The sequence below is a fragment of the Mixophyes fleayi genome, chromosome 4 (genome assembly GCF_038048845.1).
Source record: "Mixophyes fleayi isolate aMixFle1 chromosome 4, aMixFle1.hap1, whole genome shotgun sequence".
NCBI lineage: Eukaryota > Metazoa > Chordata > Amphibia > Anura > Limnodynastidae > Mixophyes > Mixophyes fleayi.
The window spans coordinates 301,098,727-301,122,659 of record NC_134405.1 but is presented as its reverse complement, the minus strand read 5'-3'; the positions used below and the strand labels follow the sequence as shown (position 1 = coordinate 301,122,659).

Sequence of the window (23,933 nt, the reverse complement as noted above, 5' to 3'; positions counted from 1 at the left end):
GTGAGTTCACTGTACAGCACTGTGGAATTGGTGGTGCTATATAAATGATGGTGTATCTATTTTAGCCTTGGCTTATTAAATAAAAAAACAAACTGCCTAACATCATACAAATTGGGAATTATTCCTGTAATGGGTGTGTAGAGCTTAGGACTGTATTCTCTATTGCCGATATCCATGACTTGAGCCATGGGAAAAGTGTTGCATTTGCCATGTCATACTGGCCACTAGTAATGGGCGGTAAACTCCAGTGATGTTGTTGCAGGGGTTTTCTGCATGGGGAAGTGTTTCTGGTTAAATGCCTCCCACAGTGCCCCAATCTAGGTGTAAGTGTTAAGTTTGGATGTTTATCAATAAAAGTAAAGAAGAAAGAGTTTTGGAGGATTCTTCAACAGTGGTCACCTCTAATATACATGTGTGCGAGCCAATATACTTTGCATCATGAGCCCCAGAATATGCAGTACATGTAAAATATCAGTGCTTTGTGTATGAAAATCATTGGTTTATTTGTCTATCTTATTATGCATTTGGACACTCCTGCACTGACTGGGATGAAACCAATGCAAGGTGGTCCCAGTCAGACCTTCCACTGGTATACACTGGGCAGAACTCTGACCCGAGGAGCCTGTTCTGGGCATTCCACTACATGACATTTAATATAAAACCAAACACTGGCATTCCATTGTCACACTTGCACTGACTTTCTCATCAAAAGTCCTGTCTATTAGAAGTATCTTACATTATGGTAGCTTGCATACAGTGTGCATGGTATTAGATGTATATGCTAACTTTATTTGCCCCATTGGTTATGGCATTATTGATTTTCAAACATGTATCATGGGTGGGACAGAGTAGATGTACCTTCTCATATAGCGAGCAATCTTATACAATCTCTGTATGTACAGGTGGGATAAAACTCACAATTTACCCATTGTGAAGTAAAAACATATGTAGAATGTTACAAAAAAGTGTAAATTTTATGCAATATCTTTTATTTTAACATGTTAATCTTAACACAATATTTGTAATGAGTATAATTCCTCCCCCCTGCCACTTAGTCGTCTTTTTTTTAAGAACAGATCAAAGTAACAATTTTCTTTGTTTTGAACAGTCTTCCATTTTCCCCAACAACCTTCAAAAACATATTTTCACAGGAGCTGTGCAATGCCACCATATTTGTAGTGAGCAGTCTTTCTGGAATGTCATGAACAGTACTAGCAAAGAATGGCTTACACCAACTTCAGGTGGCTATATTTGAATAACTTCCAGTAGGCAGATACAATCTTCAGGACTGTCGGGTTCAGAATTGGACTACACTTGGAAGATTCAGTTTAAAAACTTTGAACTTTTTTTTTTTTTTTTTTTTTTTGTTGCTCAGACTGAAGTGTGCCCAACAATCAAAGTCAGTCTCTCATGGCCCTGCAGATAGTATAGTGACTGTAGCCCATCAATATCAATTAGAGCTTTCTATCTTTGATCTAGCATTTCTTTGTTTTTCCTCAAATTTTTTTCAGAAGTGATAGATTTCAGGTTGAGTTTATATGTATTACTACAACTATCCCATCAACTATCCCCTTGCCATGGGATGTGGCATAGTACAATTTTTCCTCCACACAAGTCGTTTTTGTTTTTTTTTTCTCCATAAAACGGTTGATATTATAAATCTTGAATTGGGCTGCTGCCCCATTGGAAAATATCTTGATGTTTAGTAAATTGAACCAATTTTTTTTTAATGAAATTATGATTATTTTCAGGTAGCAAAATACAGCATACTTGTCACGACGATTGCTGACCATTGCAAAGAAACATTTTTCTCCCATCAAAAGCCATGCACAAGCTGTAAATAGTCACCTGATTGTGTTCCAATGCACTGACAGTTTTTCATTTTTGGTCACTACAGAGAAACTTTCTGTAAAATCAATTTGGAGTACAGCCTCTCCTTCCTTTAGATTTTCAATCATGTCAGTGATTGTTTGAGACTGAATTCTTTTAAAATAAACATGATATTTCAATCAATGTAACTGAATTTAATTCGGCAATACTATATTCAAGTGAGCTTTCAGTCTCAACTAGTTTTGGGGCTGCACTTTCTTTACCTTGCTTTCAGCTAATGTTGCTATAAGTATCTATCTATGTAATCCAAAATTAACATTCTGAGATCTGTAGTGCAGTCTTTATATTTACCTGTCATGCATATTTCATATTTGCTGTAATATAATAAGTTAAAATACAGATAACTATATTGAGATAAGAAATAGCAAAGTGTGACTTTTTTTATTTTTAGGGAAAAGGTATAACAGACCTGACATGGGCCCCCCAGCAGCCGACGGACACCCATAGGGAATCAGAATTTGACATTATACAACAATTTAACCAATTAACTGGCTATATTTACAAGAGGGCCAAGACCATTTGGGTATGAAAGAATTGGAAACAAAGGAGGTATTAGAAATAAATCAGTTGCACCAAGTTTAGGAAATTTTGTGGAACTTGTTATTTAAGCACACAGATATTTTTCATGGACCCCAGATGGCAAATTTTATTTAGGAGTTATTGTTTAGAGGGGGATCTGGGTTTTAACAGTGCTTTGCAACAAAGCATCTGGCCACATTGAGGATCTGTACGGATAGTTTTTCAGAGTGCTTGTCAAGAACATCTAACGTGGAACCCAGGAGGAAAGGGCATATAGTATTTGGAACTGAGTGATATCACTGATAAGAGTAGCAACATCATCCCAAAATAGCAATTGTTGATCAGAACCACCAAATATGGAGGAAGGACCCCCGCACCCAACAACCCCTCCAAAATATATACCATATATCCTTTTCAGCATGTAGGAACCAGATATCACTGAAACTATATTTTATAGATATTTTCTTTAACTCTTTTTTTAACAAGGGATGAAATAGAGGTTTTGGTGACCCTTTCTCTTAATTGTTGTCCAAGTGTCTTCTAGTGGCCTGCCCAAATCAGACTCCCATTTAAGTTCATGTACAGGAGTAGTGGCCTCTTTAGAGGTGGTGAGGAGATTATATCGAAGGGAAATACGACCCTTTTGAAGGGGATTATGAACACATAGAGACTCCAGTGTAGTTAGAGATGTCAAATCAGGCTTAGAAAAACATAATGTCTCTCCTGCAGATATGCAAACGGACTGACGATGTAGAGTCGTCAGTAGGATGCACTGACTAGAAGCAAGAACATCTCTAACCATAATGACTTCTCTCACCTGCCCAGATTGAATAGATCAATTTTAATTCCATGATGTAAGAAAATATGTGAAAAACTGTCAAAGGGTGAATACTTTTTTTTAGAGCCATTGTTTTTCAATGTTTACTGTCTGCTGGAGAAGTATGAACATATGGCATACATCCCAACTGTCCTGATTTCAGAAGGACAGTCCCTCTTTGATGGAACTGTTTTGGCATCTGGGGAGTAAGTAACTTTGTCCTGATCACCATGGTGTCCAGGCTGTTTTTTTAGGGGATAAAAGGGATTTTGGGGTGGCCTAGCTCTCAGAAGATAGTTGTGTGTGGTCCCGCCTATTATGTGGACATCCACCCGTGACCAGGGCTGCCAAGAGGAATTCAGGGCCCCGGTACAACTACTTCATGGGTCCCCCCTTATAGTTGAGCATGTAAAAAAAAATGTATGTGGCTATGCATCATTTGGGCGTAGCTAGCAGGTGAAAAGTGCTAGGCCACTCTCCTACACAGAAAAAAAGGCACCAATAGTGCTGTATCAGTAACAATCACGATAATAGCCACATACGGATCTTATAAATTTAAGTGACGCTCATAAGGAGTTACACTCCGCACTGGCCAGGAAGGTTTCTTTTTACTATTTAGAGCTGGATATGTTTATTAATCTATTCTGAATCACGCCTAAAAGGGGCCACTCATTAATGACCAGCAGTTATCTTCGATATCTTGAGCTAAATACACTTCCAATTTCGATATATAGGAGGGGATAAGAGAGGTATATTGCGCTGCCTGAGGGGAACAGCAGACCCAGTCAGCACGGTTTATTTATGTGTAGTATGATAATGAAGCCCACTCATTCCATCCAGAGAAATACAATGCCTAGCGAATGATAGGAGGTATAGTCCCTCCAGGAGCTGAATTATTTGGTTCACACATTCTTTAGGGTCAGTCCCTTTTATAAACTATAGGGCTCTCTTATATCCATAGTAATACTTAGGCTCCAAGCTATATATATATATATATATATATATATATATATATATATATATATATATATATGGGCTAATCAATTATGATATCAATTCTCTCTTGATATCTATAAAATATAATGGCACTGTCACCTTAATAAGCAAGGAGAGTAGTTCTGTTGTACTATCCAATGAATAGAAGTGGTTGATTGGAGGCCAATATTACAAACCAGAGAATAAGGCAATTGAATTAACTACTGTAATCAATCCTATGAAATGTGTTCATGATAACAAGAATATGTTCAGTAGTTAATTGGAGCAGTATCGCGGTTAGACAATTAACATTGTCTATTTTATCAGTTATATCTCTATTCATGTTTGATTCACTATTCGCTTTTTATATTTCACTACTAGAATGTTTTAATAAATGAAATAATAAAGATATATTTAACAGAATTTGATTACTAAAAATACCGATATCCTGTCCATTGGAGTGCCCCACAAGATCATTTATTTTTCTCTCTTCTACTGTGTTCTACAGCAATTCAATGATCGAGTGCACCTGTCCTCGAGGTGTATATTTAATGCTATTAAAGTTAGATTGCTACGCACATCTGTGAGGAAGTGTATGGATTACCTGGTGTGGTCTTTTCCCTCCTCTTTGTAAAAATAGTATTATATTTGATTAAATATACAGTATATATATATTTTATGTATATACAGTATATATATATATATATAATATTAAGGGTGTGCACCAGCCACTTTTGGTGTTTTGGGTTCTGATTAGCTTGAGGTTTTGGGTTCTGATTTGTTTTGCCAAAACACCCCACGAAAGATTTTGGTTCTGATTTCGGGTTCTGATTTTTTTTTTTTAAAAAGCATAAAAAGTGCTAAAATCAAATTTTTTATTTTTTTTTCACTCCTACACTATTATTAACCTCAATAACATTCATTTCCACTAATTTCCAGTCTATTCTGAACACCTCACAATATTGTTTTTAGTCCAAAAGGTTGCACCGAGGTAGCTGGATGTCTAAGCTAAGCGACACAAGTGGGCGGCACAAACACGTGGCCTATCTAGGAGTGGATGGCAGTTTGAAAAACTAGGCCCCAAAGAGCATATAATGGCCAAAAAACAGGTGCAAGCTGGAATTGTCCACCCACCCTGATGTTGTTGAAATAGGACATGCGCACTTTAACAAACCAATCATTTCAGCGACAGGGCCTACAAAACTGTGGCTGAAATGATTGGTTTGTTTGGACCCCCACAAAACGAGCTGGCAAAGAAAAAAAAGAGGTGCAAGATGGAATTGTCCTTGGGCCCTCCCACCCACCCTTATGTTGTTGAAATAGGACATGCACACTTTAACAAACCAATCATTTCAGCGACAGGGCCTACCAAACAACCAAAAAGGCTGTTAATCTCTCCTTGTAAACTAAACTGGCTCTACTGAGGCAAGATGTCGTCCTCATCCTCATATTCCTCGCCCCCTTCAGTGTGTACTTCCTCATCCTCACACATTATCAATTCGTCCCCGCTGGACTCCACAACCACAGGTCCCTCTGTAGTCTCTGGAGGGCAGTGCTGTTCTTGATTGAGGAATTGATAATTTATTTTTATGAACATCATTTTTTCAACGTTTTGCGGAAGCAACCTCCTTCGCCGCTCACTGACCAGGTTCCCCGCTGCACTAAAAACTCTTTCGGAGTACACACTGGAGGGGGGACAACTCAGGTAAAATAGAGCCAGTTTGTACAGGGGCTTCCAAACTGCCTTTTTTTCCTGCCAGTAAGAATATGGACTGTCTGACATGTCTACTTGGATGGTGTCAGCAAAGTAATCCTCCACCATTTTTTCAATTGTGACAGCATCCAATGCAGCGACAGTAGACATGTCTGCAATGGTTGGCAGGTCCTTCAGTCCGGACCAGATGTTCTCAGCATCCCCGCCAGCGGTTCTTTTAGGAAAACTGAGCTTTTTCCTCGCAGCCACAGGTGTTGAAGTAAATGGAGGAGCTGTTGGCATGTCACAGTCCTCTTCAGAGGACAATCTCCTGACCAGCAGGTCTTTGCACCTCTGTAGACTTGTGTCCGCCGGAAACAGAGACACAACATACGCTTTAAACTGAGAATCCAGCACGGTGGCCAGAATGTATTCCTCTGACTTTAAAAGAGTGACCACCCTCGGATCCTGGCAAAGCGTACGAAGGGCTTCATCCATAAGAGCTACATGCTTGGTGGAATCACAATGCTTTAACAGCTCCTCCCTCACTTTCTCCAGCTGCTTCTGCAACAGCCTGATCAGGGGAATGACCTGACTCAAGCTGGCAGTGTTGGAACGGACTTCTCGTGTGGCAAGTTCAAACGGCTGGAGAACCTTGCACAACACGGAAATCAGTCTCAAATGCGCTTGACTAAGGCGCATCCCCACTCCTTTTCCTATGTCGTAGGTGGCTGTGTAGGCTTGAATGGCCTTTTGCTGCTCCTCCATCCTCTGCAGCATATAGAGGGTGGAGTTCCAGCGCGTCACAACCTCTTGTTTGAGGTGATGGCAGGGCAGGTTCAGCCTTTTTTGATGTTGCTCGAGTCTGCGGTAGGCACTGGCAGAATGCCGAAAGTGTCCAGCAATTTTGCGGGCCACCGCAAGCATCTCCTGCACACCCGTCACTCTTCAGGTAATGCTGCACCACCAAATTAACGGTGTGGGCAAAACATGGGACGTGCTGGAAATTGCCCATATGTAATGCCCGCACAATGTTACTGGCGTTGTCTGACAACACAAATCCCCAGGAGAGTCTAAGTGGGGTAAGCCACTGTGAGATTATTTCCCTCAGTTTCTCTAAGAGGTTGTCAGCGTTGTGCCTCTTATTAAAACCTGTGATACACAATGTTGCCTGCCTTGGCACGAGCAGCCGTTGTGGAGATGCTGCTACTGATGCAGCTGCTGCTGCGAAAGGCAATGCATCTACCCAGTGGGCTGTCACAGTCATATAGTCCTTTGTTTGCCCAGAACCACTTGTCCACATGTCCGTGGTTAAGTGGACAGTGGGTACAACCGCATTTTTCAGAGCACTGAGGACACTTGTTCGTACTTCTCTGTACATCTTTGGTATCACCTGCCTAGTTGAAGTGGAATCTCGACGGGATTTGGTACCGGGGACACAATACCTCCATCAACCGTCTAAATCCCACTCCACTGATGGCGGACGCACGTCTAACACCAACATAGCTGTTACAGCCGCAGTTATCTGCTTTGCAATAGGATGACTACTGTCGTACTTTGTGGTCATGGCAAACGACTGTTGGACGGTCAACTGTTTGGTGAAAGACGTAGTGTTCTTGCGACTTCCCCTCTGGGAAGATGACCGACTACCAGCAGCAACAGCAGCAGCGGCAGTAGTAGGCGTACCACTGCAGGATTCCTCAGATGAATCCCGTATTGAAGAGGACTCAGTCTGGCTGGTGACATGGCCTGCAGGACTAAATCTGATGGAGATCGTGGAGGAAGTTGACGAGGAGGGTGTTGGTGGTATATATCTGCTGATGGTCCTAGCCACGGGTCCTGAACTAAACACTGAATTATGAAGGTTCTTCAGGTGACGTATAAGGGAGGATGTCCCTAGGTGGCCAAGATCCTTACCCCTGCTTATTTGAGCTTTACATAAGCTACATATGGCCATACATTTGTTGTCCGGATTGGGATAAAAATAACTCCAGACAGAAAAGGGTGGATTTTTTGGTCTTCTGACCAGGCATGACGATGGGCTTTTTCATCCCATGGACAACAACTGTTTCCCCCCCTGGTGGCTCATTTATGATAACCACATCAGCATCCTCCTCGTCAAGTTCTTCCTCAGCACCAGCTACATCAATATCCTCCTCCCAGTGTACAACATTCACACCTTCATTAGCCAAATCTGTAACTGGACTGTGGGTGATCCTTCCAGCATATGCAGAGGGCATGCTGCAAATGGTGGAAGGAGCCATCTCTTCTTGTACTGTGATGGGAAGGTCAGGGTTCGCAGCCACCAGCACCCTTTGTCTCGCCTTGGGGATTTGTGATGCCATCTCTTTAGAAGGCAGAGTTGTTTGCTGTGTTGTTGCTGACAGCATAACTCTTTTAAATTTTTTTGAGGGGGGGGGAGGAGGAAGGCTTAGATCCTTGGGTGAAGCTGAACCACTAGTCCTGAACACGGGCCAGGGCCTAAGCCGTTCCTTGCCACTTCGTGTCGTAAATGGCATATTGGCAAGTTTACGTTTCTCCTCAGATGTTTTCAATTTTCTTTTTTTGCTAATTTTAGTGAACTTTGGGTTTTTGGATTTTTCATGCCCTCTACTAGGAGATTGGGCATCGCCCTTGCCAGACGACGTTGATGGCATTTCATCGTCTATGTCATGAATAGTGGCAGCAGCTTCAGCATTAGGAGGAAGTGGGTCTTGATCTTTCCCTACTTTATCCTCCAAATTTTTGTACTCCATTATATGCAGCACAAGAGAGCGTACCCCTAAACCACACACACTCAGCAAAGCCTTTACAAATTATCTGCGGCAAAGGAGCGTATCACTGGACTGGAGTTATACAGCAGTACCTACTATTTTTTGGCACAGCAGCAACAGTGAACGTAGTTTGACTTTTAAATAGCAGTACCTAGTATTTTTTGGCACAGCAGCAACAGTGAACGTAGTTTGACTTTTAAATAGCAGTACCTAGTATTTTTTGGCACAGCAGCAACAGTGAACGTTTTTTTGGTACAGCAGCAACAGTGAACGTAGTTTGACTCTTAAATAGCAGTACCTAGTATTTTTGGGTACAGCAGCAACAGTGAACGTAGTTTGACTCTTAAATAGCAGTACCTAGTATTTTTGGGTACAGCAGCAACAGTGAACGTAGTTTGACTTTTAAATAGCAGTACCTAGTATTTTTGGGTACAGCAGCAACAGTGAACGTAGTTTGACTTTTAAATAGCAGTACCTAGTATTTTTGGGTACAGCAGCAACAGTGAACGTAGTTTGACTTTTAAATAGCAGTACCTAGTATTTTTGGTTACAGCAGCAACAGTGAACGTAGTTTGACTTTTAAATAGCAGTACCTAGTATTTTTTGGTACAGCAGCAACAGTGAACGTAGTTTGACTTTTAAATAGCAGTACCTAGTATTTTTGGGTACAGCAGCAACAGTGAACGTAGTTTGACTTTTAAATAGCAGTACCTAGTATTTTTGGGTACAGCAGCAACAGTGAACGTAGTTTGACTTTTAAATAGCAGTACCTAGTATTTTTTAACTAATTTTTTATATTTTGTTTCAATTATTTTTGGATAATTTTTTTATATTTTTTTTAGAACTTTTGGATAATTTGGAAATAACAATGCCCTTAGCAGAACAGAGCACAGGACACAGACAGCACCACTGGACTCAGCAGGACAGAGCACTGGACAAAGCACCACTGGACTCAGCAGAACAGAGCACTGGACAAAGCACAAAGCAACACTAAACTGAAAAGCAGGACAGGAGCTCCCTAACTACAACCTCCCTCACGAGTGATCGCAGCCAGAATGAAGATGGCGGCCACGAGCGGTGAATTTATGACATCCGAGTCTCGCGAGATCCGACACGAGACTTGGATGTCATAGACTCGGTTTGGCTTCATTTGCCGCCCGGAAGTTCCCGAACAGTGCTTGGATCCCGTCGGATCCGCACTGTTCGGGTGGGCCCACTCATCTCTAATATATATATATATATATATATATATATATATATATATATATATATATATCCCATTATAATCAGTTAGATATGTAAAGAAAAGGTGCTGTATGGGGAGATTATAATAATGCAATATAAAATGAGGTTTCTTTTTTGTTGTATTAATTTTTATTATTTAAGGTTTATCATTTATAATAATAAAGTATCACTGGGTAAAGCAACACTAAAATGGGTGGGGTACCTTATTCCGACTAGTCTATTAGCGACACCAAGTGTACAGACAAAAGAATTCCAATGACTATAACAGCAACATGAATTAAATGTAGACTTACATTAAAATAGATAGGGGACATTTCCGATGACAGACATCTAGCGTGGCAGAAACTGAGAGTAAATGCCGGCACTTCACTTTCTCGCTACATAATAGTGCACCATTGAAAATCCTGTATTTAAAGCGGCAATGGCAGGAGCCGACACCTAACCATAATCCTAACCCTAACCGTAATCCTACCCCTTAGATTAAATTGTTCAGTTGCCAGGTCCTGCCATTGCCGCTTTAAATTCAGAAATCTCAATGTCGCTCTGCTTTGTGACGTAAAAGTGAAGTGCTGGCATTATGTTCACAATCAGAATAAGAGTACTACCACTCTAAAATAGCCTCTTTCTTATATTGATAAATATATATATTGTATCGAAAACCACCCTTTAAGGATGGTCCGCTACTCTAAAAGTGGTACCACCACTCTAAAATAGCCTCTTTCTTATATTGATAAATATATATTGTATTGAAAACCACCCTTTAAGGATGGTCCGCTACTTATCATCATCACCATTTATTTATATAGCGCCACTGATTCCGCAGCGCTGTACAGAGAACTCATTCACATCAGTCCCTGCCCCATTGGGGCTTACAGGCTAAATTCCCTAACATACACACACAGACAGACTAGGGTCAATTTTGATAGCAGCCAATTAACCTACTAGTATGTTTTTGGAGTGTGGGAGGAAACCCACGCAAACACGGGGAGAACATACAAACCATACTTGCCAACATTTTTTTTTTTTTTTCCGGGAGATGCCGGCTGGGACGTGGGCGTGTAGGGGGCGGGGCTGCGAAATCGCGTCATTTTGGCCCCGCCCCCGTGACGGAATGACGCAAATCGCGTCATTTTACAGTGGGGGCGGGGCTAAACGCGCGGCGTTTAAACTAAATTTTTCTCCCTTCCTATCAGGGAGATTGCCACACTCGTCCGGGAGACTCTCGCAAAATGCGGGAGTCTCCCGGACAATGCGGGAGAGTTGGCAAGTATGATACAAACTCCTCACAGACAATGCCATGGTCGGGAATTGAACTCATTACCCCAGCGCTGTGAGGCAGCACTTAGCCACCGTGCTGCCCATGGGTCAGTATGCTTTGTGCTTTTCCCCAAGTAAAGTCTGCCAGCCAGGCCCTGGAACAACTTTCCCACCTGCGTGACTGAGCCCTGAAATTGGGACTGTCTTACCTAAGTTGTGACGATTGAGGTATGCAAAATGCTTGAAAATGTATCAAATATGGACATTGAAAAAAATCATATACTTGCAGAAAAACAAACGTCCTAGATGTGCCTTGCACACAGCCCCGTAATGTCACCATGCAGACCTGTGATGTCACCGTTATCATTATCTCATACAGAAACCGCTGCACGTCTAATGCACCGTTGTAAATATTATTATCAAACGTCAGCCCGGAACGCCGTTAAAGCGGTTTGTCTGTACCCAATAGGAACGACCCGCCGCTGAATGAATTAACCAATCAGAGTATAGATACAATTATCGGCAACCAATGAGGGCGTATGTTTTGATATAAGGGCGGGTGTTGTGAGTCAGTGGAAGTATCTGGAGTTGCTGGTGGAAAACGTGTACTCGGTGCGGGTGTTCGGTAGGTTGGGAAACTCCTAGCTCGGATCCTCTGCTGTAATGTCTATTAGTACATGGCGTTACCTCGTTCTCCTTTCTTATTTAATATATATGTATAGTGGGGGCGGGGCTCCCGGCTTGTCTCGTCATTGAGGTGTTTGGTTGTGGAGATGTAAGGAGGGAGTCTGACTTACTATCACCCCAGTGGCAGGCAGTGTATATGACTTTCCAGCTGTGGATCTACAGGTCTCCGCCTGCGTTGTGTGGCTGTGCTAGGACTGCTAGATCCACAACAAAAACTTAAAACTGCAGGTTTCTTAAGTCAACTCTGAGCTCCATATGGTTCACCTGTCCCCTGCCTTACTGGAGGCGGTCTCACATTTGTTATTACAACAGTTCTGCAAGTAGTGCATGGTGGTCCTATGTGGGTTCTTCCCACTCCACTGTGGGATTCCTCAGGTGTTTATCCAAGTAACTGGGATGGGGCTGTATTTCCTCTTTCATATAAAACTTACCCCCCCCCCCCCCCCCATCTAGAAGGTTTGAGATAGATGCTAAGACCTGCCAGTGGACTTTTTGTTTTAGTCTTGGCTAGTGCTTGTTGTGTAAACACATGGCAATTTCTTTACGATTAGCCAGTCTATACTAGCTGTGTTACAAGCCAATTATTCATAAGATATATCTTGCTGCAGAGTTATTGGAGATGGTGGCCTGGTAGCTATGAGGTCCCATGATGCCATGAGTCTGTACAGGAAGGGCATGGGGTTTAGGCATGTTCTCAACTGGTCTTCTGGGATCTACATAGGAGTTTCCTAATTTATTGCCACTCTTATGCTAATAGCTGTGAACTGGGCTTATAATATTCATTTTCTTTCAGGTGTTTTTTAAAACAAAAGAAATGGCAACCATAATCTTTGTTGACCAAGAAAACAATGATGTTGCTCCTACTCTGTTGTCCAGAGACCTTTTAAAATTGTCTCGCACCAGTAAGTATTTACCATGCAGATGATCTGGCACTTTAATCTATATGCTTTCTGTTTGTAAGGTGATGTGTATTGACTAGCTTAAACTACATGTTCCTTTGGTAATAAAGATCAGCAAGGTGTGCTCCTTTAATTGGAATGTGTACAAGTGAAAAGTCATTTGAGAAAGTGCTGCCATATCAATTAAGGCCGCTCTGTATGTAAAACCAAAACCTAGTTCTGTGCTTTAAAATATATAAATGAGTCATTGTGTAGGCAAGTAGACTTTGTACAGTAGCTGTATTTGGTTAAACTCTTAAGATATCTCATGTAGGGGTGAGATCCTAGCATTAGCAACAAGTGTACTGATGTCTGTTAAAACACACCATGATTCTCAAATTTTAACATATACAGCACCTAATGAATGGCGGTATCTGACACCCAGAACAAATTAGAAATCTGAAACGTTTGTATGATATCTCTTGATTTAAAATGGCTGATATTAAAGTGCTCAAAAAAAGATTCTTTCAGTATGGATCAACTGTAAATTGGCTTATCGTAGTTAAGTATTTATCGGGCTATGTACATACACTATGGACAAAAGAATGCAGAGGCTTGACCATTACACCAACAGGGACTATAACGTCATTGTATTCAAATACATATACTTTAATATTGAGTTGATCTCTCTTTTTGCAGAGATAACAGCTTAAATTCTTTTTGGTATTTCTGTTGGAATTTGTGACCATTCATTCTGTAGAGCATTTATGAGGTCAGGCATTGAAGAGTCTGGCTTGGAATCTCTGTTCCAGTTCATCCCGAAGGTGTTTGATGGGGTTGAGGTCAGGGCTCTGTGAGCTAGTCAAGTTCTTCCACACAACTCTTCGAACCATGTCTTTGTAGTCCTTGCTTTGTGCACTGGGACACCATCATGTTGAAATAGAAAAGGGCCTTCCCCAACTGTTTCCACAAAGTTGGAAGCATAGCATTGTCCAAAATGATTTGTTATGCTGAAGAATTAGGATTACCCTTCACTGGAGATAAGGGCCTAGCCCAAACCCTGATAAACCGCTCCATGCTATTATTCTTCCGACATCAAACTTCACAGCTGACATAATAGTCAGGCAGGTAACGTTCTCCCAGCATCCACCAAACCCAGGCTCACCCATCTGACTGCCAAACAGAAGCGTGATCCGTTACTCCACGGAACACCTTTCCGTTACTCCACAATCCAGTGTTGGTGTGCGTTACACTGCTCCATACCATGCCTTGATGATGTGAGGCTTGTATGCAAATTCATTCCATTAAGCTTCTGCACCATAGTATTTTGGTATTTTTGCTTACATTAATGCCAGTAAGTTTCGAACTCTTCCGCTCTAGAATTGGCAGAGTGTTGGCAACGTTTACGCACCATCAACATGAACTTTAGCAGCCAGTGACCCTGCTCTGACTTTCCGTGGTTTTCCGCTTCATGGCTGAGTTGCTGTTCCTAAAAGCTGCTGCTTTCTAATATCACTTACAGTTGGCCATGGAATATCCAGCAGGGATAAAATTTCATGAGCTTATCATTGCAAAGGTGGCATCTTATCACAGCACCACACTTTAAGTCACTGAGCTCTTCCAACCCATCTTGTATCACAAGTCTGTAAATGAAGACCGCATGGCTAGGTGCTTGCTTTTATAGACCTCAGGTAATGGGTCTGATTGAAATGCTTCAATTCAATAATTAACAGGTGTAGCCAAATACACTATATGGACAAAAGTATGTAATTGCAATGAGTATCTTATTTAAAAGGGAAGTGGGGGGGGGGGGCGGTCAGATCTTCACTGTAAAATAAGCTAATGTAGCTGTCTAACACAAATTCTGACGATAACTCTTCACAGAACATATGGAGCAAGAAAAGATATAATGTAACTCGCATACCAATCATCTGGGGGTTTAAGTAGTACATGAAGGGTTACACAAAATTTAAACTGCAACAATTGCTGAGTAACAGTCTTCTGCTGTCCTGTTGCAAACATACTTGCACTAAGTTTGTTCTGGATAACATGTTCTTATCCTCTATTGGACTTTTTTTTTTTTTTTCAAAGCTAAGCCCAATCACAGGGCCCAGCAAGGCAAGTTATTTGGATCTGTGCAAAATACTTCAAGGAAAGCTCTGGGAAATATCAACAAGCAGGTGATAAACCAGAAAGCTGTTCCATCCCAGAAAGGTGACTTTAAAGTGAAGAAACCTGTGGCAGTTGCTAAAAAGGTAAGCTATATGTTTAACTGTCTAAATACAATATTAAGCTTTGCATCAGAAAACCTTCACTGTCTAATGTTAAAGTGGGCTTGGCCCTTAAGTTTCCCAGATGAGTAACATCCACCATCTACTTTGAATTTGTTCCCCCGCTCACAGCTTCTCCCTTGCTGCACCAGCTGTTCTTCCCTGGAAATGAAACCTGTGTGTAATATGTAGAATTTTTTTCAGGTTTCTGAAGCCTGTATCAAGCAGAACTACCCTGAAATTGACAAGTTTGTTCCCTACAATCCCAAAGGCAAGTGGGGTTTTATCTTGCATTGGGGGTTTGGTTATGTTTCTGGTACGTATTTGCCTAACTGCACTGAGTGCTTTAACTGCAGGCACTGAAACATGCCTCAACTACCCATATGCCAGTGTTTTATTTACACACTAAAGAACACTGCATCTAGTCTCACTACAGTAGACTCTAGTACATGTGAATGAGAGTTTACTGGCTCGTGGGTCAGTGATGATGACTGTGCGGTACACAAACATTGATGTGAACAAGACCTGAAGCTTTTAGGTACCTGCTATGATCTAAGACAAGCTGTTTACCTGACACGCCAGATGGGGCCCTCCAACAGCACTCTCCTATCTTATTGACCATTTAACCCTCTTTATGAAAACCTAGACAGTGTTATAAAGCTTTATCTGTTCTGATAGAGGTAAAACACTAATATACCCTTATTGACATCAAACTATGATCAGGGCACAAGTCTATCAAAGACGGCACCAGAGGACTGGATTAATTCCTGAGTTTGCCAATGGGCAATTGTAGGACTTTCAGGTATTCAGGCTGAGCAACCAAATTGCTTCTGGTGTCTTTGATTGGAAGATGAACTGCAGGCATGGGTGTTCTGTAATCCTGTTACAACCCCCTTTTTATAATCTGATCTAGGTTGTTGGTTTTTTTTTTTTGTTTTTTTGCTATTGTCATCCTCTGCATTAATCTCAATGTTTAACATCTCCCCAAACGGACACAAAAAAATAAATATTTCCTCTTGTGTGGTAAAACATTACCCAGATATATGAAATATATTGTGGGGTTAAGACAACTGTGGGAGATGTAGTTTGTTTTCACACAGTAGGCAGCCATGGCTGGTACTTTGTCCCCTTCATTTCTGTGTTCAAAGTGTAAGTCTACATCTAGTATGGGAGGGGTGCAGGTTGAGGGAGCATACATGACCGTGTTTGGGCTTTTTGTTGCAGGAGCCATTGCCAAAAATCTTTCTGGGAAAACTTGTTAAGAATATTTAATGCCACTGGTTAAAGCTTGTGAAAAACATGCTTATGCCTTGTAAAATCTTGAGGTTAAAACTATTTATGATGTCTTGTGTAAATAAGACCCTATGTACATAGGGGAAATGTGTTATACTGTTTCAGTAATAAGTAGATCCAAAAGAAACCATACATGATGGATAGATGTCTAGATATATCTTGGTCTAAAGCATCCACTTTAAGGAAGTACTGACCATATTTTGTTTAAAGTGCATGGTGATGTAGGGTTTTGATTACTATGGTCACTTTGGTGCTGTTGACCAGGGAGGCAAACATCTAAAGTGTTACTGATGCAGTTGTTTTTAGCAATTGTAATAGTGTGACTGACTGAAGAGCATCTAGCCAGGTATTAATGATCTCTAGGTCAAAATACTCTTTGCAAGAGTCAAATGCAGTGGATCACTATTGCCTTCATTGTGGAGAGCTAAAATTTGGTAGTATATAAAGCTGTTTTTCAATCAAATTGAAAAGCTTGCTTTAAGACTGTTTACTCTTTTGTAGTGTTCTCACAACCTAGCTGGTTTTACCTATCTTATTTCGTTTGTTTTTACCTCTTGTAGACTTTGAAACCTTTGACATCCCAGAAGAACATAAGTTGAGTCACATCTGCCTAGCTGGTGTTCCCCTCATGGTGGATGAAAGCAGAGCTGCAAGATTTGATGCACTGTTGAATCAGGACCTTGCTCCAATGGAAATGCCATCCTTCAGCTGGGAATTGGGTTAGTTTCTATAGTTCTTACACTTACCTCTTCTGCTTCCTAAGCACTTAAAAGCAGATGGCTTTTCTGGAACATTGAACAGACTGTCTAGAACAGTGCTGTCCAAGCTCTTAAATGAAGAGAGCCACACTGTTTAGAACTGTTCACAGGCCACATAACATATAAATAAATTAAAAATCTTTACTTTCAAGAGATGCTCTGAAGGTGAGGGCCACCTACAGTACCACTGGACAGCTTTGGTCTAGACCAGGCTTGGCTAACCTGTGGCACTCCAGGTGTTAAACTACAAGCATACCCTTCCAGCAATAAACTGCTATATATTGGCAAAGCATGCTGGGGCTTGTAGTTTCACAACACCTGGAGTTCCACAGGGTAGCCAAGCCTGGTCTAGACTAAGCCCTCATGTCAGTCAGGAAGACTGTTTTCAAAGTACCATGTAAAGCGCACTTTTTTTTTTATTTTTTTTTATCTGGAAATCCTCACTAATCTTTATTACGGTTCATCTTTTCAGATACTGCTGATGGTCTGCCATCTTTTGTTGCCACTCTTGATGAAATCACCCTGGATATGCCACAAATGCTGTTCTACTGATAGTAATGTTTTTATCTTTTTATATAACCTTTTGTTATCTTGCTTTTAGAACTCTGTATATGTTTTAATAAATGTATTTTATTATAATATGCACTTTCCTGCTTCAGTGGCTTGAGAAATTGTATTCAGAATGGATGCTTTACTTTTCATTACTTCACTTGGTTACAGGCAAATGGCATTTTAAGTACTGTTAAACTTTCTTGGTGTAGTCCCTTCCAGGGGACCATGATAAAGTGTGTAGAGCTTTCCACACAGGGCAAATATCGGACACACCACATTGAAATATCCAAACACTAACATGGGTGTACAAGAACATGGCTACAAATACCTTGCATATAACTAAACCACACCCTTTCACATAGGTTGTCATCTTGTGTTAAGGCCATGGTACTACTAGTTTGTTCCACTGGACTTGAAGCTCTGCACTTATTGCAGGCTTGCAACACTTTCTTGGTTACTTGCCCATGACTTTGCCATTCAACAAACTAATAATTGAATGCGTTCAGACAAAAGGTATCTTGCACATGATTTAAAAGCGTTTAACATTTTCTCAAAGTGTAAAATGCTGATAATACACATGGACCCCTGTTCATACTGCTCATCGTAGATTTGTAAGGCGCCACAGTGTTCTCCAGCACCATATCATAGGGAAAACAGGACATGCATAAAACAAGGAAGACAAAATAAATGCAGACTTGAAAGCAGTATGGAGGACCCTGCTCATTAGAGCTTACATTCTAAGTGTGTGGGCACAGCTGAGACAAGAGGAGCAAGTGTGGCTTAGAGTGGAGACTGGGACAGCTGTGAGGGTTCATTAGTGAGAATTGTATTAGGCATAAGGTAGGCTTTAAAAAAAAAAAGCTTTTGAAGGCTCTGTGAAACCCTGATTGGGTGTGGTAGGGAATTCTTGAAGGCAGATGTGAGGTGATTACCAGAGATGAGACAAGGTGCAGGTGGAAGGTAGATCTAAGAGGGTAGGAGAGCAAGTATTGAGATTTGAAATGTGTGAAGGGGTGTTGAGACCTTTTGTAGGTAAGGGTGATCTTTCAAAAATGTCAGTAATGAATACACCTGTGCTCCAGCAAAGGGATATGGAAAACATGCACTGTTAAGGGTCCCTGAGGACTGGGGTTGGGAAACACTGGCCTAATGGATGGAGCCAGCCCTCACACTCCATCCACAACCCCAGGAGCCCTTTAACAGTTTTTGCCAAAGCTCTTAGCAAGCAGTTTAACTACAGACAAAACTTTTCCTGTGGTTTTAAAACACGTAGGTCAGAAACCTAGGATGACAAACTTTCCTGCCCAAAAGCACTACAATATTTGATGCACATCTCCCTACCCTCGTCTTATGTGGCGGAATACTTGTATCTTCCGTCGAGGGGCTACAAGACAACGCATCTGCGTTGGATAGTTATGTTCAACTGTAAACTTAAGATTTTGCAATGCTAAAAACCATCTTGTAACCTGGGCTTTCTGGCTCTTATTTGCACACATCCATTTAAACAGGTGATCTCTCACCAGTTTAAGATATTACCTCTTGGACAGATAGTTTAGAGTGTCTAATGGCAAACACTTCCTCTTCATAAGGGTGTACATCTTTTCATGTTCATTGTGGCTTCTACTCATTATAGGGTTCATCTTCCTATCTGTTTTGGGACAATACAGCACCTACCCCTTACATCTGAGGCATCTCTGTAGACAAGTTATTATGAAAAATCTGGCGTTAACAACACAGGCTGCGTACATAGCATTTAATGCCAGAAAAGCTTTCTCTGCTTCAGGGGTTCCACTTCCATTATCAGACCTTACCAAAGGAAGGCAGTTTGATATGGTGAACTGCTTTGATGGTGATATCAGATCTGAATCTCTTGTACTACCCTGTGATGCCCAAAAAGACTCGCCTGTTTCTCTGGCACACTGCTCACCTTGGACACAGGGCACTGTGGTCCTAAATAGACTGCTCCCCTCCCCTCTATGCCCCCTCTGGCCTTAAATATCAGGTTTTTTGGGTTTGTTTGCTTCTTGGTTTTTTTTTGGGTGGTGCCTACTGAATAGGCTTTATTTACTTTTTCATTTAAACTTAGCATAGTGTTGTTACAGGGCAGTGTTCACAATGAACATGGCTTGCCTCAGGGAGAGCGCTTATGGTACTTTAGCACAGCCAGCCCTGATTATTTTTGGGCTCCCAGAAAAAGGGGCATCTGGCACTATGAAAGTGTCCAGGGACAGGGACCCAGCCACTGCCAGGGAAGTGGTGCGGACTGGTCATGGAGCTGTGGCAGCAGGCTTCGGTCTCCCTTGGCTACAGTGGAGGCAGAGCTGCTGGTGGTCCTTGCCTGCTCTGGTGACAGGACAATTGCTGATGGTGGCTGTTGCTGGAGCACAGGTCCTACCAGTATATACTGTGTATAAGGCACCATGTTACAGGTAAGCCATATTGGAGGAGGGACATCAGGGGTTAAGTCACTCCCTCTGTATTTATCAGGCTTTTAGTCAGCAGACAACATTTCCTCCTAGGCTGTAGTGCACACAGGATTCCCTGGGGAGAGAACCTACAGATATATGTAGTTTATTTACACATATCTAGCAGTGTGATTGAGTTGCCTCTCACTTTCTGTACTCTACTCCTGTCATATAAGCAGATACATATTATTTAGGCTGATACATATTATTTAGGCTGATATATATATATATATGTGTGAATACTACCTTCACCCACTTACATATGTGTGTATACTGTCAGACCATTCTTGTTAGAGAGAGTTCTACAGTGTCTCTGATTTTCCTGTGTCTTGCATTATATGAGAGAGGGACCAGTTCCAAGGCTGTCACTGATGTATTTCACCCACTTCAAGTGCCAATCCAAATTGCCTGGTGGACGGTCGGATCCAGAGGGCTTGTATACTGCCTGAGTCTGAGGACCTGAATTGGCGTTTGTCTGGCGGCGCAGCTGACATGTTCAAACTCTTAACTTCATTGGTGTACAAAAACATGGCTACAATTACATTGCATGTAACTAAACCACATCATTTCATATAGGTTGTCGTTTTTTTTTTTTGCGTTATGGCCATGGCGAGTCTGAGGACCTGAGTTGGTGCTCGTCTTATTTGACATGGTAGAACAGGCCTGGGCCAAGGAACTAGAATGGCTTATTGCAAAATTTTAAAAGGTTGGTCTAGGATTTGACAAAGGTGTCTTCTTCCCTTGAAAAGATGCTACAGTGTGCTTCTGAAAGCCCATTGTGGCTGGATCACTTATAAATAAATTATGGTATAAATTTATTTAAAGGAAATAGTGCTTATTTATATCATTGCAATGTACTGATTTTACTATATCGTGCGGCACTTTGTATAGGAGATGCATTCATTTCTGAGATTTATTTCTGATGCAATAAGCATTTGTTGAGGAAGTCCTCATTGAGGCTAATTAAGTCTATTCATGTGAATAACCAACATGCCCTTTTTTTTTTTTTTTTAAGTCTAAATGCACCACAAGAGGTCATTAGTGTTGTTACTGATTGGCCTTTTGTCCAGTATGTTAGAACCTGTCTGAACATTGTAAACAACACGTGATGTAGGCTATCACAGATAAGTGTATACATTGCATTTAAATTCTAAGTTTAAAGAATATCTCACATCCTGATGTTAATTTCTGAATGAAATATTTCAGACTCCTTGGAACCATCTAAGATCAGGGGGCAGTGTTATTCCCTGCTGATGTGTGTCAAACTGTATAAAAAGATTTTGTGCACTGAAATGTATCATTCCATCTGTACCTTTCTGGCTCATACATTCCAGCTGTACCTTCAACTAGTGACTGTAACTGTCCTTATTAGGACACGAGCTAATAAAACATCATTTTGCTGCAAGAACCTGCTTTGATGACTACTTACCCTGCTGTAAATTCCTGTGACCTACAGATTGGACCCAAATCTAATCCGTTCTCTGGTTGTTCTGAGGTGGACCCAGCATTCTAGTACCAACGTTTTGCCTGCTACCTGCAGCTCTAGTTAGTGTGATAGGCCAGGTATACAAGCCCAGCTGTACCAGCAATGGGGTATCCTAGCAGCGAGAGTTACCCAGAAGGAAGTGGTTCTAGGTGCTGGTGTAGGAGCCTAGTGATGGCAGCAGGCTCCTCCTATTGCGACAGGAGGGGCAGATTTGGTATAAAGAAAGAAAACGGTGGCAAAGTAAGCCCAGCCAGTTCTCAGCACAACAGATGGTGCATAGGCAGTCCATCCGGTCACCCTCTTCCCCAGAATTTGGGGAATTCTGATAGGGACCCCTTCATACAGTAGGATGGAGAAGTTCAGGACGAGTCAGATTATGATGATCTGTTGATTTGGGAGGAGGAATCTTTCGGTAGACAGGTGATAGAAGACCTGATATTGGCTTCTAAATAGATCCAAAGTTGAGCAATTCACCTATTTTTAAGTAGATCCACATTACCTCATTAGTATCTGTCTGTATAAATCAACAAAGGTGAGTAGTGTACAGACTCTTCATCAGCTATTTATATATTGCCACTAATTCTGCTGTACAGAGAACTCACTCATATCAGTCCCTGCCCCATTGGAGTTTACAGTCTAAATTCCGTAACATACACACACAGACCGAAAGAGACTAAGGTCAATTTGGTTTTGGAGTGTGGGAGGGAACTGGAGCACCCGGATAAAACCCACACATACACGGGGAGAACATACAAACTCCACACAGTTAAGGCCATGGTCGGGAATTGAACTCATGATCCCAGCACTGTGAGGCAGAAGTGCTAAACACTAAGCCACTGTGCTGCCCCATTCTTCAGAAAAATAATATTTATGTACATATTAAGCAGTCCAACAGAATATCCAATATTCATACTGCAGTTGTAATCCAAATGGTAATCAATAGGAAACTTATGGATGCAATCTTATATGTTAAAAATCCTCGCCCTCATCCCTTATGTTCTGTAGATATTGTAGTGGTATTATTCAGCCAGTCCAGACCAAGAACAGTGGTTTAAATGAAAGTAGCTTTTGGTAGTGTTCCCCGGAGGTCTGGTCCTATTTGTGGTACTGTACATACGCTAGATACTCCAACTGCTTCCTCACTGTCCTGGATAATTGGTAGCCAAGCTGTGGCAACTCACAACTGAAGACACTTCCAGGTGTAGCTGCGCCTGCACAGGGTTTTGTGAATGGAATTGCTGAAACAACAGTTACCTCATGCATTAGTGTGTTTCTAGTGAAAAGTCACAGACAGATACTGAGAATTAGGTGGGCCAATGCGTTTTGTCTGTGCTAGCAACAGGCATCTTCAGGGATACATCATGGTCTATAAATGTCCTAAGAGTCCTAATAAGTCCATGTCCTGCAGTAAAAGGCCAATAACTGAATGAGGAATAAGGGACTGGCAAGCACCCATCTTGGGCATAGAGATTCAGATGGCGATCCTTATTGGTTCCTTGTAGTGACAGCCCAAACAATAAAGGGCTATAGAAAATGTCCTTGCTTAATTTCAGATCAGTGTATGTTGAGATAACAATTCTTTATTTGTCTCCAGACACACTCTGATCACCAAATTGGTACACCAGTGAAAATAAAGTATATTCATATATGATGTTTCTTTCTTCTTTTTTTCTCTTAGAGCAATATATACTGTATAGTCTTGTATCCAAGACTTTGCCCGCACTGCCCCCATCCACTGGAACAAGCTCCCTCCCTCCTTAGAACTTCCCCTAATCTGTCCAGTTTCAAACGGGTCCTAAAATCCCACCTTTTTCTTAAAGCCTTTCTGTCTCCCACTTAACTTACTACCTTATCTTCTGCCTCTGTCCCCCTACTCTCCCTCTGTCCCCTGCGTCTCTCTGTCTGTCCACCCCTCCCCTTAGATTGTACGCTCCTCTGAGCAGGGCCATCTCTCCTCCTGTTTCCACCACTTCTAACTCTGCTCTCCAGCTACTTAGCCCTCCTCCTCGAGGGTCCTCCACCCCACGTCCACTCTCGCTCCCTCCTCCCCCCTGGGGGTCTCTCTGTCTTCCGCGCCCTCCTTCTTGGGCCCCGTCGTTTGCGGATCCTCCCTCCCCCTTCCCCGCCCTCTCTAGCTGTGCATTGAGCTTACTGAGTTGCTGTGTTTACTGTACTGTGCTGTCTCCCATTGTATTGTAATTTTGTTTGTCTCTGTACGGCGGTGCGGACGCCTTGTTGCGCCTTATAAATAAATATTAATAATAATATAGATATATGTACATTTGTTACAGCAATGGGAGTTTATATCAACCATATTTGGTGCAGTTTATAACAATGGCAAGTATTTGCATCCAATCATGGTAAGAATCACCAA

At 41.6% G+C, this 23,933-nt stretch overlaps 1 protein-coding gene across 1 annotated transcript; it reads left to right on the top strand.

Moving 5' to 3' along the window:
* Positions 1 to 12,650: 12,650 nt before the first annotated feature.
* LOC142152856 (securin-like) lies at positions 12,651 to 17,695 on the top strand. Its single transcript, XM_075209890.1, has 5 exons — positions 12,651 to 12,759; positions 14,827 to 14,990; positions 15,210 to 15,276; positions 16,859 to 17,017; positions 17,529 to 17,695. Exons 1-5 carry the CDS (start codon positions 12,672 to 12,674, stop codon positions 17,606 to 17,608), a joined length of 558 nt encoding a protein of 185 aa, XP_075065991.1. The 5' UTR covers positions 12,651 to 12,671; the 3' UTR covers positions 17,609 to 17,695.
* The last annotated feature ends 6,238 nt before the right edge of the window (positions 17,696 to 23,933 follow it).